A 17,575-nucleotide genomic window follows, 5' to 3' on the forward strand; every position below is an offset into this window, starting at 1 on the left:
TTATGTAAAATGTTTCCTTTCCTAAAAAACAAGCAGATGCAATTATGCCACTGCTGTAGGTCCTTTGAAAGAGAAACATATGTTTTATGAAATGAAAAGTCATACTACAAATGTGTTTGGCAAAAATAAGGTATTTTATGAAGTACGTGATAGTGATATGTAAAGTGATTATACCCTCTATTAATGTGCTTGCAATATCCAATATTTTTTTTAAGCAATATTTTAAAAAGCAATATTGCTTTTAAAAATATCAAACGCAACAGGAATACTCACATGCCATAGGCTCCTCTGGTGCTTCATCACTGATGCACGTGCAAAATTTCTGGTATGAATAATTGGAGTGAAGTCAAGAGGGCTGTTGACAGAATTATTTACATGTTTTAAGTGCTCGTAGCCTAAGGAAATACTGAGAAAAAAAACAGTTTAAATTTGAAAATAATTATATAGTCATCTGAAGCAAAAACATTTGTAACCACAGCACTTTCCATGCAACTATTTAGAAATATTTTGCATGAAATATTGTGTTAACCACTTTGTGCAAGTAACCTAAAAGAAAATCTTGTTTCTTCAGAAAGTGTCACTGTCAGTTTGCTAGAGAAGATGCTTTCACTCATTGTAGGGAATCAATATACAGCACTGCTGTAGTAGGAATTTTGTGTTCCTGGAAATGTTTTTTTCAGTGGAGAAGTAAACTACATTTTTATATGTTGTTAAAGATAGCTTAGAGACGATGGTGACAAAATTTTAGCGTCATTGTTTTCCTCCCTTTCTACTGGGGAGAAGAGAAATAGTAATAAACTCATTTTCCAGAGTTATTTTACAGCCTTCCTAGAACTGTTATAGTGGCAGGTATTTCTTGAATTTGACTTTTATTAGTAGACAAAGTGATATTTATAAGCATTACTTACATTCTGCTGAGTGTCTTCTGTTGAGCCATTACAGGATTGGCCCTGGAGTAATGCTGACCAGTTGGCTTGGAGAGCAGGAAATGGGAGCTTCCTGCAAGAAAAGGAAGTGAAAAATTTAACAGCTTTTGTATTTTTCAATTATTTTGACCCAGATCAATTTAGAGATGACCATAAATGTTCCTCAAGTCGGTCGCTATGTTCTGGTTTTTGAATATGCGAATGAAGAGGATTGGTTATACAATGCAGAGGTCATAATACATAGCCCTGGACCCATCACTGAAGGCAGAGTGAGAATATATAGTTGTAAATACAGGTAAGAATTTCAGAAGTAATTACTAAATGATTAAATAAGTTTTTGGGATATAATTATACTTTTAATATATTGGAATCCATTTTACTGTGTGGATTGTTCAAATTGTAGGGTGATTTAAAAGCAAGTGAATGATTCTGTGGATTTTGTACAGATTTTAATTCTCTCTGTGTAATCAGCTCATTAAATATTGCTATTACTTCAGTGAACTATTTTCATATACAAAGGATTACTTTTTTATATACATTCATAAATACTTATAAATTATTAATCTCCAAGTCCAGTGAAAGAGCATCACCATTGGTTGCAGTGGCCTGCACTGTTTTTGTGTAGTTAAAAGTGTATCCAAAGACTCTGGCTATAAAAAATGTAGCAGCCAGTTTTACAAGGGTATTCCCACTGTTTCTAACAAGATTTGCTGAAGCAGAAGTATAAAAGTCTCTGAAATTCTGAGTGTAGCCATCCTCTGACTGTTAGGCTGTAGGCAAGGTCTTCAGCCAAATGCTTCTTTATCCTTGTTGACTGATGAGGTTACTGCAGATGCTTCTGCACAAGAGATTTTGCCTGTCCTGGGTGAGATTGTCTTTAACACTTGAGCACTTCAGCTTATTTTGAGCCTTTGGGAGAGCCTGCCCAGTGCCAGGGGACTATGGACATGTATCCAGTTTTCCCCTGAGCCAACTGTTTGGCAGAATGGAGGCTTAGGGATATTCAGGATGAAATTGCTCAGTAAGAAAAATCATTTTCATCAGCATGTTTATGACACAGAGCAGAGCTATGTGAAGCAGTGACCTTGTCAGGTTATTGCTGGGGAAAGCTCTTATTTTAGCCTGTTATATAACACTTTGAGCCCCAAACTGTGTGTAATAAATCTTCCATTTTATTGTTTTTTGGGTTTTTTTCCAAACACATTTTATGGGCTAATTTTGAACATACTTGTTTGTTCATATGATACATTAAGAACTTGCTCATGAAAATACAGAGGAAGCCTTTGCTACTTTAACACAGCAATGCAGCAAATCCCTTCTGTGGCCATTCTGCATGAAATGAACGGGCACATTGCAAGTAAGCTGCTGTGTCATCTTTCCTAAGCGGGAAGGTACAAGTCTCTTCTGATAAAAAATAAATCAAGCAATGACGTAGTGAGGTACATACAGAGAAGAGTAACTTGTAGAATCTGGAATATATTGTGCCAGGGCTTCTTAAGAGCTTGATTATTCTCAGTAAAACATTGTAAGAGAATAAAACATTGCAAGCTTCCGGTGAATCACAAATAAGGGACCTATATTTCCCTACTATTAAATGTTCTTAAGCCCTGAGCTGCCCTTATTTCTAATCTTTGCTTGAAGTAAAAGTGAAACTTCCACATCCTCTGGCTTGTAGAGGAGAAATAGAGAAGCAGTGATATGGTGATTACATCTCCTCATCTGTGGCATGCTGGCTGGCCTACCTGAGGGGAAGTGCAGAAGAAAGAAAAGAAGTCAGAGCCTTGTATGACTTCTCTTTAGCAAAAGAGAACTTTTGGCAAGTGCAGGAATCATGCTCCCGGAACAAGGCAGAGTTCAAAGGCTTTAGCAAGACTCTTCCTCTTAGTATGTGTTTGTCTGTACCAAACATATGCAGCCAATTGAAGATGCTCGATAAGGGGCAAACCTACGTTTTTTCAGTTGTATTGAGGAGTATCTCAGTGTACTGTAGCTTCCGAAAATCAGCACCCGCCTAGCTGCCACTGTGTGGGCAAGAGCTGCTGATCCACATTATCAGTGGCACATGCCAGTAGTGGAAAGCAGCTGGTGTGTACTGGCACCTCAAGGATCACGATCTGGGCACAGAACTTCAGTTACACACCATGTTACACAGTGTGGAAACCTCTACAGGTAGGATGTATGTGCATCTGTCTGTCCACATCCTACTTAAACCAGTAGCTCAAATGGATATCTGAGCTGAGGTCTGGAGGCTTTGGCTCTGGCTAAGACAACACAGAGGTTAGACAAGCAGTTTTGTGTGTGGTAAATCCTTTGTCTCACTATTGAGGATACTGTATGTTCCTCAATGGCCAAAGGTAGGTTAGTTATCATCCAGCAGGGTGGCTAGGTACTGGTGGTGTGGCTAGCCAAAAGCCAGGCAATGATGCTAAGTGACAGCCTAAACAACGTGGCAATGCCTGCAGACTCGTCCTTAATCCTGCTTTCTGTCTCAGTTTCCTTTGTCGCAGTGTTGTAGTTGATGACAGGAATCGCGTTGCAGCCTATGACCTTCTAGCAGACACAAAGATACATCTTAAGGCATCATCAGTTAATTTTCTTTTGGTAAGTTGCCATTTTCTTTTGCTTTTTGTAATATTTGTTCCCTGAGTGAGTAAAGAGAGATATTTGTCTCTCTGTGTTCACATTCTGTAAGGTAATGTTTAAAATTATGTATATTAGGTACCTGAATAGATATGCTTTATATATACGTAGAGAATGCTGAGGCAAACTTACCAGTTTCAAAGATAAACAGAACTTTGCCTTTACTGGCAAGGATTTTTCCAACTCTCTTGTGCTTTATTTCAGTTCCCCCTTCTCTTCTATGAATAAACTTTAAATGATAAATGTTCTGGTAGCTTTTGTATTTAATCTTTCATTTTCTCTCCTTATGTTTCACTTTTTCTAAATCCTCAAAACCCATGTGGGAGTTTCCTCTGTCTCTTACAAAATTCAGATAGTAATGTATATATTTCAGGTAATGAATGCATTCATTAGTCATATAGCTTTTAGATATTTTGAATAAAAAGCCTTCACTGACCTCTTTTGGCCACACCAGGAATACACTTTACTGTACACTGCATCTTCTTCTGTGTTGTTTCTGTTTTCCATTTCAGAAACACAAGGTTTGTTAAAATCTAGTGTTCAAACCCAGCCAATAACAAAGAGTAGTTTTGTGGAACTATTAGGATTAACAGCTGATGCGTGCTTTCTTCATTTCATGGGAGAGTGTTCAGTGTGAACAAATACCATTCAAATTGTCTGTTAGCTCCCTGCAGCAATTGCTGTGTTAACAAGATCCATGTCCAAAAGGCATTGACATTATTAGTCTGTATCTCTACATGGAAGTCTCTTGTGCTAAGAATCTCTGTTTTTATTTCTGAATTCTAATTTTAATTCTCTGAATAACTTACTGCAAGATAAATTTCAATAGTCTTCTGAGATACAGGAAATATTTCTCCATGTTAATTGTAAAGACTGCACTTAGCAAAAGATAGGAAGAAGGTGGAAGAAAAGGGCTTGTTTTATATAGACACTAATCATCAATGTCAGCAGCACTGGAGTTAAAAAACCCTTGTGTGATCCCCTGTCATGTAGCCCAGAGAGGGAAAGGGGAACCACCCACAGTGCTGGAGTTCAGAAATGAGGTCTAAATAAGGAGGAAATAGGGTTCTTGAGGTCATCTATCAAGAGGGTCTTACAGCTTGATAGTCTTTATTTCGTACTGATGCAGACAAGCTGTCTTTTGCACTAACTTTTTAGCCACTCATAAAACACTGCTCAAAGCTTCAGGGTCTACTCTTGTTCTGCTGTGATGGGCTGGAGCCCTGTGGGTTGTTACATGCAGGACAGGCAAACTGTTGGCTGCCCAGGAAAAGGTATTTTTAGTACTCTAGTCCATGGTCATACAGCTAAAACACAGACCCTTAGGACCTGCTTCCAAACTGAATCACTTTGCGTATTAATGAATTCCCTTTATGCAATTTTAATTTACATTGATGCTTGGTGCTAGCTATCTTACTGCTTGTCAGACATTTTTATCTTCTTTTCAAGTAGTCCATGCACAAGTTCTGTAACTCGGATGTGTGTATTTTGTTATGTATTTTATTAGTGCATATTGTTGTGTCTACCCACAAGCCTTCCCTTATGTCCTTACCACCATGGGTACAGCGGGACTACCACAGATTCATTTGTTCATGTTGAGTTTTAGTAAAAAAAAAAAACAGTAATAGTGTGAGGTCTTGTTTCTTTTGAAATAAGTTCTGAATCTATTTGGAGAAATCCTGGTGTCACTGAAACTCACTCCTATGGACTTTGTGCGAGCAAGTGTTTGTGCCTGCATTTGAAAGAGTCTAGGAATTCACCCAGGGTCCAGAAGTCTAACACCACAGACGAGGGCTTTTCCCTCCGACCTCTGTTCATTCCTTGCCTAGCTTCTCACCTTGTGATTTGGTCTTCTGTCTTTCCCATTGCCACACACATAGTTATGTTTTGGTTGTTTAACTTCTGAACAGCCTTCCTTGAGAAGGACAGAAAAATGCTATTTAACCCTGAGGCATTGAGGTGCAGGGAGGTAAAGGGATCCAGAGTCTTCTGGGAGGTCCATGACAGAACATGGCTTTGGGCTCAGATCTCCCCATACTAAAATTAGGCTTCATCCTTCCCAGTCAGGCCTGCCTCTGTTATTTACGATATTAATAGTTAATTGTACTTTGTGCTTGTTTTACAGCACAAGGTTTGTATTATATCAGCTGAAGAATTTTCTCCAGAATATGTGGATCCTAAAGTACAGTGCATAGCTGCATACAGGAGTACCCGTGATGGAAGGTAACTTGCTTGGTTTTACCCTTCTTATTACCTGAAGATGACCTTGAAAGGCAGACTAAATGATATTCTAATTCTTTTGCTCAGCAACCCACAGCTGATTTTTAGGCCACTTTTGCGAAGTAATATTTGTGAAAAAGCTGCAGTGTTAGTGTTAACCCAGACAGTCTTTGAACAGTATTTTGTTAATACCAGCCTTTTCCTGGCTTATCTGAAATAACAAGTGCTGATGTGTTAGAAAATATGCATCTTTCACATGCCATTTAGTATGATAAGTGTCAGAGCTGGAGAAACATTGCTGCTTTCATGACCTGAAATGCTTACTGTTCTGGAGTTTTCTTCTGCACCTCATTGCTTCAGCTGTCCAAAATGGCTTTAATCTTCACTAGGTAGGGGATGTGATGCCTTTCCAGACACAAATCCACCAGCTCAACTTGGCAGCATCAAATTATTCAATATGTAAACCCCCACTTCACAAACAAGCCATTCCCTTGTCCATTTCATTGTGGGGCCCTTAGGGGAGGTGTGTCCTTATCATTCACTTTGCACAGCAGTGCCAGGTGATCCCTCTTCTCCTTATGCTTTATAGGACCAGTAATTAGAGGACTCATATACTGCTTGGTTGACCCAGGCTGATGGCTCTTCTCTTGCTGTGAAGATCTGAACCTGAACCCTCACTTCCCAAGCGGTCAGGTTTGGGTTCCACAGAGCCTTTACTCTGTCCTATTGAAGCTCTTCCCCCTCCATCTTTTATTCTTTGGGACACAGAGAAACTCTCACTGCAGCTTCCAAATTAGGGAATTCCACATTTCAGTGCCTGTCGCACTCCCCAGGATGTCCCTCGTGATGCTACTGTTAAGCCTTTCTTCCTACTGATCTGGCAGTGGGAAGGGCCTCAAAGTAAAAATGTCATTTGCAGGACTTAAGAGGCAGAAAGAGTTGGTGACTAGGTCTAATAGTTATACTAGCTTCTAGTATAATAGTTGAATTGAAATAGAATGCAGAAAACTCCGGATGGCAAATTGGATAAAAGCATGTGACTGTCCTTGGCTTCCAAGCGTGCATAGCGCTGAATCACCGCTGTGATTCTCCTGTTTGGAGTGTTACCACTGAGAGCAGCTTTCTAAGACTGAAGATACTTGTCCTTGCACCAAAGGTATTTTGCAAATCTGGGCATTTATATTCTGAGTAAAACAGAGGAAAGAGGCTGGGTGAAAAACATGATTTAAAATAAAGCTAATGTAGAAACTTATACCTTTTACTTTGGTTTTGTGTTGGTTTTTTTTAGTCTCATTATATTTGCATAGTTTACTGTATGTTTATGTTCTTTTATTATTATTATCTGGCAAGCATTTTTGCTTTCCTGAAAGTGTTTAAGTTCACCAAGTTGAAAGAAGTAGAGTTTTGTCTCATTTTAACAGTGTTATAAGTGGATGCTGCACATGATTTCCCACACAGGCCTGGCAAACACATCTCAGTTCTGGCCCTGAGACATCCTTGCCGTTCTAGTTCTGGGCCTGTCTTGAGCAAGGATTAATCATTGTCTGTTGAGTACTTATGAGGAGTAAATAAATACTATCAGGAAATGCCCAAAAGCATTTTATACTGCAGTTTGGAAAATTCTTGTCTCAGTCGAGTTCTTCAGAATTAAATATGCCAAGGAAGAAATAGTTAAATACAGCAGTCAATGAATAAGGATGCTTTCAATGATTACTGTTATTTATTTTGGCTCCAATTCTACAAATATTTGAGTATATACTTAACTTCTAAGTATTTAAGTGGGAAAACTTGTGTGTTTAAAGGATACACCTATGTAAATGTTTGTAGAACTGAGAATTCAATATTAGTACAGATTTCAGTGAATGTAACTAACTGAATTAACTAAAATGTATTTAATTTTTAACACTCCTAGTTCCCTTAAGTTTCCTCTTCCTTAACACTTTCCATTGAGACTTAAAGTTAGGGAAATTTTGAGTGAATAAAGTCAGTTAATGTACACTTACCCGTTTATAAGTTAAATCTGTATTTCTTGTTTTCAATTACTTTCCAATCATTTATATAGAATCCAAATAGGAACAGGAGTTATTATTGCATTATTAATTGTAATACAATCTAATATATTGACTTTTCTGAGCCAACAGCTCTTCCTCTTATGATGCTTAAGAAATTCTCCTGGCCCCAAGAATAATTACTATAATTCTGTGTTTAGTGCAACTTGCATTCCCTCAGTTTATGAAACTCCGCCAGCAGCTTTGGTTTTGGATGCGTTCAAAGATGGGGAAATTTCCAAAGTACAGAAGAATATACTCTATGATCTACTCAGTACCCCTTCACCTGCTGATTCAGTTAAGGGAGTCACCTTGACACCACTACAGGTATCTCATATTCTGGAAACTTCTGTTTCATAAATCACAAAGTATGTTGTTAGTAAAGTTAAATAGATGAAACACTATAATAGTGTCAAAACTGAATGATGTGATATGATCCAAATGTTGCAGGCTGAATAAGCCACAGAGGCAATATACGAAAAGAAAAAAAAATCCAGCTTCTTTCCAAACTATGCAGTAGTCTCACAGACTGCAGAAGAATGTTAGATGTGCTTGGCAGGCAAACAGAGTGTGCAGTTGTAATGCCTTGTTCTTTCAAGATACTTAACTTGCTGAGAGATGCTAAGTCTCATCTCTTTTACTGCAGATAGGTGGCACTGAGCACAGCTGATAAAATCAAGTATATTTCACAAAACAAATATAATATCAGAGCTGTTCGTGTTTCTCCAGAACCAGATTACCTTGGACGGCAGAGTGCCCCACTTGGGCAGATACATATTTGTAGTGCATTTTTATCAGACGGCGCACCCGGTGTTCCCTGTGCAAGTCCGTGTGGATGCAGGACGTGTGTGGTCAGGTAAGTATCTGAATTTCATCTAACCCTTTTTCTTTCTCAGCATTTTGGTGTATGGAGCTGCACTGGGTGGACCCTGACTGGACATGAGGTGCCTACCAAAGCCACTCTTGTCACTCCCCTCCGCAGCTGGACAGGGGACAGCAAATATAACAAAAGGCTTGTGGGTGGAGATAAGGACAGGGAGAGACCATTCACCAAGTACCATCATAGGCAAAACAGACTCAACTTGGGGAAATTATCTTAATTTATTAACAATCAGATAAGGGTAGGATAATGAGAAATAAACCCAAATCTTCAAACACCTTTCCCCCACCCCTCCATTCTTCCCAGGCTCAACTTTACTCCCAGTTTTCTCTCTTACCCCAAGTGCTACAGGGGAACAGGGAATGGGGACTGCAGTCAGTTCCTCACAGGTTGCCTCTGCTGTTCCTTCCTCCTCAAAGGAGGACTCCTCACACTCTTCCCATGCTTCAATGTGGGGTCCCTCCCATGAGAGACAGTCCTCCACCAACTTCTCCAACATGACTCATTCCCATTGGCCACAGTTCTTCACTAACTGCTCCAGTGTGGGTCCCTTGCACAGGGTCACAAGGTCTGCCAGGAACCTGCTCCACTACAGGCTTCCCACAGGATCACAGCCTCCTTTGGGCGTCCACCTGCTCCTGCATGGGTTCCTTCCTGGGCTGTGGGTGGACCTCTGCTCCACTGTAGACCTTCATGCACTGCAGGGGGACAACCTATCTGTCTTCACCATGGGCTGCAGGGAAATCTCTGCTCTGGCACCAGGAGCACCTCTTCCCCCTTCTTCACTGACCTTGGTGTCTGCAGAGCTGTTTCTCTCATATGTTCTCACTCCTCTCTCTGGCAGTAGTTGCCATTGTGCAGGTTTATTTTTCCCCTTTCTTAAATAAGTTATCCCAGAGGCGCTATCATGGTGAGCCTCGCACTTGGCCAGTGGGGTGTCTGTCTTGGATCTGACTGGCTTTGGTTGTTGGAGATGGAGGAAGCTTCTGGCAGGTTTTCATAGAACCCACTGTAGTAGCCCCCTGCAAACAAAACCTTTCCACACAACCTTGGTTTTGTTTTTCCTTCTAGGTACCTTCAAGGCTTCATTCTGCCCCCATATGTCTGGCTGTCGGGATCAGGTGATTGCAGAAAACCAGATTGAGCTTGACATTTCTGAACCCAAGGTCTCTGTTACAGTGATGATACCGGATGGAAAAATGCTCGTTCTGGTATGTTTATTACATAAATGTACTTGAAAATGCTGTTTTCAGTTTCATCATTCATTTAGAGATAGATGCAAAGATGAAAGCCAACAATATTAATTTTTTAATGTTGTGTTTAAGATTTTTAGGATCTTTTGCACTGGTTTGGTTTTATTTTTAATTTTTAAGATACTATACAATGTTTTTATTTTACACTCCTTGTAGAATCACAACTTTGAGGGGAACATGGGAAGTGTATTTTCCTATTTTTTTTTGGTTAAAATATTACAGGTTTTGGGAAAATCCAGAATATATAGTGAAGCAACATTTAAATGCCTTAGCCTGTTCTTTTTGTTTTTCTCTGAAATGTACAATTTAGCTTTCTTGTTGTTTTAAGGAAAATATCTTAGTTGTTCCAGCAGACACCTACAGTTACAAAATACTTGACAAAAAGACAGTGGACAAGTCATTTGATTTTATCAGCCAATGTGGAGGAAACAGTTTTTATATTGAGTAAGCATCACTTTCTAAAAACTGAACATTGACAACAAACTGGGAATAATATTACTTTTACTGTGTATTAAAGAGATGTATAAAATCACCATCATTACCCTACATTAAAATGCTCTTCATGGCTTATGCTGGCCCATTAAACTTCCATGAGTCACTTTTCCATGACTTTCTATTGCAAATGCAATGCAAAGGTAGAGCTTTATTGCTCACTGTACAAAAGAGGAAAATCTATGTCATCTTTCTGTCTTTGGTATTTCCATCTTTGGTATTTGGTATTTTGCTTGGCATGTCTGAACTGATATAACTAATACACGCACTTGCTTTGAAAAAAATTTTTTACCTGCATGTTCAAAGCTGTTCAGCACTAATTTAGTTAAAATACACCCTTGCATGTGTACTGATGCTGTCCTTATGTCAAACTGTTTGAAAGGCAGGACCCTAATTTACTGAACCACTGCAAAGCACTCATAACAGTTCCCAAGTGCCAGAACTTACATGATTTATATTTCAATTCTAATAGCCCAGAGGGATCATCGGCCTTCTGTAAGGACTCTGTAAGGTCACTAGTGGCTTCCTACAACAACGGAGCCCTGCCATGTAACTGCCACAGTGCAGGTGCCACGAGCCCTACGTGCAGCCCCCTGGGAGGACAATGTATTTGCAGGCCTAATGTCATCGGTCGTCAGTGCAGCCGATGCCAAACCGGCTACTATGGATTCCCATTTTGCAAGTGTAAGTACATGCTCAGGCTTGTTCAGCACCTGACACGACCTTTTATTTAATCCTCTGAATTTACTGCAGATGCACCACAGCCTTGCTTTTCTTTGTAGGGCTTAATCCTGTGAGAGGCTCATAGAGCCATCTTGACTTTACTATAGCATAGCTTTCAGTTTAAGGCAGAAGGAACCCCATTCCCTTAAAACACACCTAGTTCACAATGAGGTGTGCCTTTGCATGTGTAGTCTTATCAGGTGTAATAGGTTTACAGATAAACTGGTTAAAATCCATGTTGTCACTATTGAGTGAAATGGATTTTTTCTACACTTACTGCTGAATCATTTCCACGTTATTATTGTTTAATCCCATTTTGTACCTTCAGGTTTTCCCATAGATAATCAGAGACACAGCATTCCTAATTCCTCATATTCTGATGTTAATAACATCAGCAGATCTACAGATTACACCAACAGTCCTCAGCTACCTTCCCAGATATTACACTTGATGTTTATAAATATTGCTCTATAAAAGGGGTGTGATTAACACCAAAACTATTGTCATTTAATCCTTATAAGTTGTGGCGAGTGATTAACAATGCCTGTGGTGAAGTTAAGCAGCCAATTGGTGGAAAAGAACCAAGCACTAAACCTGTTCTTTGAAACTACTGTTGCAGTCACATAGTTGGTTTCTATAGCCCTGAGCTTTAAACTAGTGAAAGAAAAGAGTCATGTTCTCTCTATATAAATGTTGTGTGTGTTTGTTTCATATGCAAGTCCAATAAGAGTTGATCATTGTAAGATGAGATGGAATTGATTTGTAGAGCATTTTCTTTGACCTAGTATGCAACTGCGGGCAGCGTCTATGTGATGACGTGACTGGTAAATGCATTTGCCCTCCACGAACCGTGAAACCAAAATGTGAAGTGTGCGAGAAACATCACTTCAGCTACCACCCTCTTGCTGGCTGTGAGAGCTGCAACTGCTCAGAAAGAGGAGTTGTTGATGTTTCAAGCCCAGAATGTGAAAAAACCAATGGGCAATGCAAGTAAGTTTGAGTTATGTGCATTATAAACAATGCATGAGTGGTTTCCTTCACTGTTCTTTTCAGGCATTTGGAGGGGATATGGAAAATTCAAGATGTTCAGCCTTTGCTATGAGCAAAATGGATTTTATACCTTCTGAACAGTTGTAAACTAACCCAAGCTTTGTGGAAGATTGAAGTCTCTGTAATTAATCATATGCCCACAATTCTTCACCTTTTTGTTAGCAGGTGCATGCCTTGAATAATGCCCAGTCACATTTTCCAGCCGTAAATCTTGTTCCAGCTCCACTTACCTATATTCAGCATCCGTGTTTTACACCTTGGTGTACAGAGGGAGTAGTTCTGCACTGCAAGCACTGAATAGCTACAGAAGTCTAATTCTATTGTGAGCATTTTTATCCTTCAAAATCAAATCCATTCCTAGGCAGTTGCAGGGCCATTTCAAATGTCATACTATTAAAATCTGAGAGCAATACTAAAGTGCTGCTTTTTGTATGTGGAAGTCATAAAGTTGTGTCATAGCCGTGCAATCACTTCAAAGATCCACCTGCCTGTTGTTTTAATCTTCCCTCCCTTGCTCCATTCCTGCCTCCCCTATTGATTCCCTCCTCTTCCCTGTGTTTGTTGATAAAGATGCAAACCAGGAATAAAAGGACGTCAGTGTGATCAGTGTGCTCCTGGAACTTACGGTTTCCCTAACTGTGTGCCATGTAGCTGTAACAGAGATGGAACAGAGCCAGATGTTTGCAACCCCCAGACAGGAATTTGTCTTTGCAAGGTCAGATAAATCAAATTACTTCTACACACACAAGCATCATTTGCAAATCAGTGACTATTTCATGCTTAATGGGGTGAATGAAGTGAGTTTATCATTAAGTTTTATTATAAATTAAATGCAGCTGTACAAAAATATAACACCTTGCAGTATGTGCACACGTTATGATGGTAGCGTTAGATGCCATTTTTTAATGACTTCAATATCTGTCAGCTGTACAGATGGTCTTAGCTATTGCAGGATGTTAAAGAGCTGCAGAGTACATGTCCATCGATTCACTGAAGCAGTCTGTACCCTGCACATATCTGTTTTATCAGTCTGCATCTTGACTTCTGGATGTTAACCAGGTCCCGTGCTTTTTTTAGCCATGTTATGTCAGTTGACATTTTACCACATCATTATAGCCAGGAAATCTTCTTTTGTTCTGATCTGCATAATTAAATGTGATAAATGTGAACTTTCACAGGCAACCTTTTATATAGTAGGGTTGCAAAAGCCAGTGGGAGACTTTTGGCAGAGAAGTTACCAGCTGCCTCTGACTAATATTTATTATTCTGTGGTTCACTTTATAAACTGGAAAGACAGCTCATAAGATAGTCTCCAAGACAGTTTTATTTGCATTTGGAATATGGTCTAGCTAGAGAATCTCACATTTTCATTCATGTTTCCATACATTTAAATAAGTACCTCACCCAAACCAAAAGGAAAGCACTGAGATTTCTTTGAACTATGCCTTAACAGGAGAATGTTGAAGGTGCAGCATGTGATACTTGCCGACCAGGATCCTTTTATCTGGACCCTTCTAATCCCAGGGGATGTACCTCTTGCTTTTGTTTTGGGGCAACCAGCAACTGTCGCAGCACGAATCGTCGTAGAACCAAGGTGTATCCAATAGGTTTATTTCTTTTCTATCATGCACCCACATTTATTCCATTAAAGACATTTCTAAGGATAAGAAATATTCTCCAAGCAATAGTTCGGATTTAGTGCAGCCTTCTTAAAACCTAGGTGTGGTCTGAAAGTGCCTTTTGGTAGAAATGGCCCTTTTTATCTGTTTGTTTACAAATCACTAGTTGGACTGAAGTTGAGCTGGCCTTTATCTTCCTTGCTGTATCTTCAAACTCCATGTCATCATTAAAGTCAATGGTCTCCTTCAAGATGCTTTGATAAGCACGTGCCATTTTACTTGTCTATATCATAGATACATTTTTAAACTTCAGAAATGTGAGACAGATTCTACAGATTGTAAAAACTGTCTTTCTTCCCTCCCTATAAAAGAACATCAAGGGTGAGAAATGAAGATCAATTTTTAGTAGCATAAATGAATGGTAAGATGGCTAACGACTGAAAAAAGCAAGAGCTGCTCGAAACAATGCAAGAGAAAGAAAAAGAGAGAAGCAGAGCTAGAATCATGGATGAAGAGTTTAGTGAAGGTTTAGACATAGACTAGATGCAATCCAGTGATTCTTTGCTGTTTTCATGCAAAGGATAAAAGTCTGTCCTCAGTGAAGTCAGCAGCAAACTTCCATTTGCTTTAGGAAAATTTCCTTTAGTGATTACTTATCCTCACCAAAAATTGTTTTAGGCAACAAGTTTAGCTTTTTGTATTATTGTTCTGGTACATATTCATTATGCACTCTTTCTCGTGTTCTAATGATAAATAACAAGATGCATGGTCTTTCATGAAACAACAGTCATAAAATGTGCATTAAAGAGCCAGAATATTAGGCTACATTGCCTGACTCTCTGAAATATCATCCCATGTCCCCTCCCTTGTACCTTGCACCTACCATGACCAACCCCAAACTCTGTCTTTTAGGTTAGTGTCTCGGGTTTGATTTTGGAATGGACTTTAGAAAGCACCTCCAAATTATGTCCTTGAATTTGTGTACAAAATTCCTAGTCACCTCCAAGGGTGACTAGGGTGACTCCCAAGAAGGGTATGTCTTCTTGGGACCGGAGACAGAATTTAGTTTGCAAATGACAAACCAAATGCCTGCATCCCAAGTAGCTTTGGCTCATCTGTCCCACTTATTCTCTCTTTTGAAGTCTGTGCAACATCCACTGCACAAAAACTTTAGACTGACTTTGAAGCGGTTGCATTTCATGCTAGGGTAATTATTGCGGCTAAACATTTTCTTCTCATTAGTTGGTGCTGGTAGAGTTTAATAAAGGATGAGACAAGCTTATTTCCTTTATGTATTTTTCATTAGTTTGTGGACATGAGAAACTGGCGCTTGGAGGCAGTGGATGAAAATATTGACATTCCAGTCACTTTCAATCCAGTCAGTAATAGTGTAGTGGCTGATGTTCAAGAATTGCCTGCTTCTGTGCATAGTTTGTATTGGAAAGCACCACCGTCTTACCTGGGAGAGAAGGTAAATACCACCTAACTCATCTGTTTTAATAACAGGAATTAATTTTTTTGCCAGCATTTTTGATAAAAAGTCTGTTTTTCTTAGATACTTTTCTCTTTCTTCTCTCACGAGATTCTTGTTTCTCTTACCTGTCATGCCAGGAATCACAACATTTTACTTCTGAGTACAGTGTTAAAATTATAACCAATTACACAGAATTAATCGTGTTGCTCAGTGCCAGAGAGGTCTTTATGTGAACAGTAGGGTCAGAAGCTGTGGTTCAGGGAACTGGCACCTTCAGCTGCTTTTCCAAAACCCAGAACACATAGAGCATGCTGATGTGCCCACTCTGAAACCCAGAACACTTAGAGCTTGTCAATCCTTTAGATTCTTCAGAGTATGTCCTGGGCAGATTTCCAAAAGAATAAAAGGTGATTATGTGCTCAGTGGCACACAAAAAGACCCAACCTTTTGCATTTGATATGTTGCTTAGGAAGAGCAACAAATCGTTTTCCAACTTTTGTGTTCTTTGAACTGCTTGCTGTTTTGTCAACTCATGCATGGGAGCAGTCTTTTTCTCACAGTTAGTACCATCAGCATCTCAGCCCAAGGATCACACTGACCAGGGGGACTTTGATAATGGTGACTTGCAGACCTGGAGTCTAGGTTCTCCTCATTTTGAACTCTGACAGTGTCGGCAGTTATTAGCCAGTCATAGGACACACAGGCTTTTCAGATGTAATCCTGCAAAGGAGAAGACAAATGGGATAGACACCAGAGCATTAAAGATGGTACAATTTTAAAGTTCCTCTTAGTCCTTATTTTAAAAATTAGAGCAGTGCTTTTCATCCTACTCTCCTATGCTCAGGGGGCCGTATGTCAGCTGAACAGCATGTTTAGTTAGGGTGCTTTTTGATAATGTTATAGAGGTTCTTGTTTCAGTGCTTGCAAATAATTTTTGAAAGAAATTTCATGTTAAAGCATACATTATCACATAGAGTGTTGAAGCAAAAGGGCTTTTGTTGTTCCCATAACAAGATATAAAACAGGCAATAACCTTTTTAAACACAGCTATTGAGATCAGTGCTATGAATTTTATGTTACATTTCACAGTCTACCTAGGCCTGCCATGACTTTCTTTCATTTGCAATGACAACACTGTAAATAAAATAGTTCAACACAGTGTGTTAGTGTATATTTTAGCACAGGCAATACTACAGTAATGAAAGTCCCCCCAAAATGCTATCTAGCTGTTAGTTTACAAGCTCATAAATTTCCCAGTTATTCACACTACTGTATTTTGAAAATGTCAGGTTTTGGTCTGCTTCTAATGATAGCATCTCTTTCGGAAAATGTGATCAAAAGCACGTCAGACATTTTTTAGTGTGATGAGGTATAAATCCTGTTTTCCATCATCTTAAACCTTTTAACTAGTTCCACTGTAACACTTATATTTAGCAGAGTGTATTTTTTTTTCCTATCTATGTCTTTTGTATAAAAGTTAAAAGGGAATCAAATGTAAATTCTATAGCAGTGCAGAAACTAACAGTCATTGAGAAATTTGGATCACATTGTCCCCATTTCCTGCTCTTTTGTATTTTAACACTTTATTTAATAGATGACTCTTAATGTTAGAAAATAAATACCATATATCTGGAATACAGAGAGTGGTTTATAAGACCAATATTTTCCCATTTAAAAAAAAATCATTGAGAAACAATTTTGCATACTTTTAATTTTCTTATGTTTTTTTTCTAAAAAAAATATTTATACAGGATGGTTAGATTGTGTTGACAAAATATAGCCAAGTTCCAAATGATGCTTTTGAAAATGCAATTGACATTAATTACATCCCTGTGATCCAAGGAACAAATTTAGTATTGAGATGTCAGTATTTTGTTTGTAATTCATCAAAGTATTTGGAAAGGGGTAGATTGAAGGCTGGTGCTTACCTGTAGAACAGCAAAACCTGACAAAGTAGTTCTTCCCCCATGTCAAAACCAAGCATAAGATACAAGGGCAAAAGACAAGGGGTGCAAAACAAAATAGTACATCCATTCCAAAACGCGTGATTTCACCTAGTACCCACAAACCTTCCTTCTAGGCTTGTCTTGGAACAAAAACTATCCAGGTTGTGCCTGGAGCTTCCTTTCTTTTCAATATGTTCTGTACTGAGTCACTCATACACCACCCAGGGAAGCTGTTTCTCAGATGATTCAAACATACTTGCCTATGTCTGTTCTGGGCAGCAGTGTATGTATTTAGTTGAGTTTG

The 17,575-nt window shown here is 39.0% G+C and overlaps 1 protein-coding gene across 1 annotated transcript in view; it reads left to right on the forward strand.

Moving 5' to 3' along the window:
• Positions 1–17,575, forward strand: part of LAMA3 (laminin subunit alpha 3) — a 112,023-nt gene that overhangs the window by 51,911 nt on the left and 42,537 nt on the right. Inside the window, exons 27-38 of the mRNA XM_027638907.1 lie at positions 1,061–1,221; positions 3,419–3,527; positions 5,692–5,789; positions 7,996–8,161; positions 8,564–8,690; positions 9,786–9,925; positions 10,296–10,411; positions 10,932–11,143; positions 11,968–12,172; positions 12,803–12,947; positions 13,686–13,826; positions 15,158–15,322. Of these exons, the coding sequence (XP_027494708.1) occupies positions 1,061–1,221; positions 3,419–3,527; positions 5,692–5,789; positions 7,996–8,161; positions 8,564–8,690; positions 9,786–9,925; positions 10,296–10,411; positions 10,932–11,143; positions 11,968–12,172; positions 12,803–12,947; positions 13,686–13,826; positions 15,158–15,322 (1,785 nt within the window). The remainder of the gene's footprint in view (positions 1–1,060; positions 1,222–3,418; positions 3,528–5,691; positions 5,790–7,995; positions 8,162–8,563; positions 8,691–9,785; positions 9,926–10,295; positions 10,412–10,931; positions 11,144–11,967; positions 12,173–12,802; positions 12,948–13,685; positions 13,827–15,157; positions 15,323–17,575) is intronic.

This window comes from Corapipo altera, unplaced genomic scaffold (assembly GCF_003945725.1).
Source record: "Corapipo altera isolate COAL_440 unplaced genomic scaffold, ASM394572v1 49, whole genome shotgun sequence".
Taxonomy (NCBI): domain Eukaryota; kingdom Metazoa; phylum Chordata; class Aves; order Passeriformes; family Pipridae; genus Corapipo; species Corapipo altera.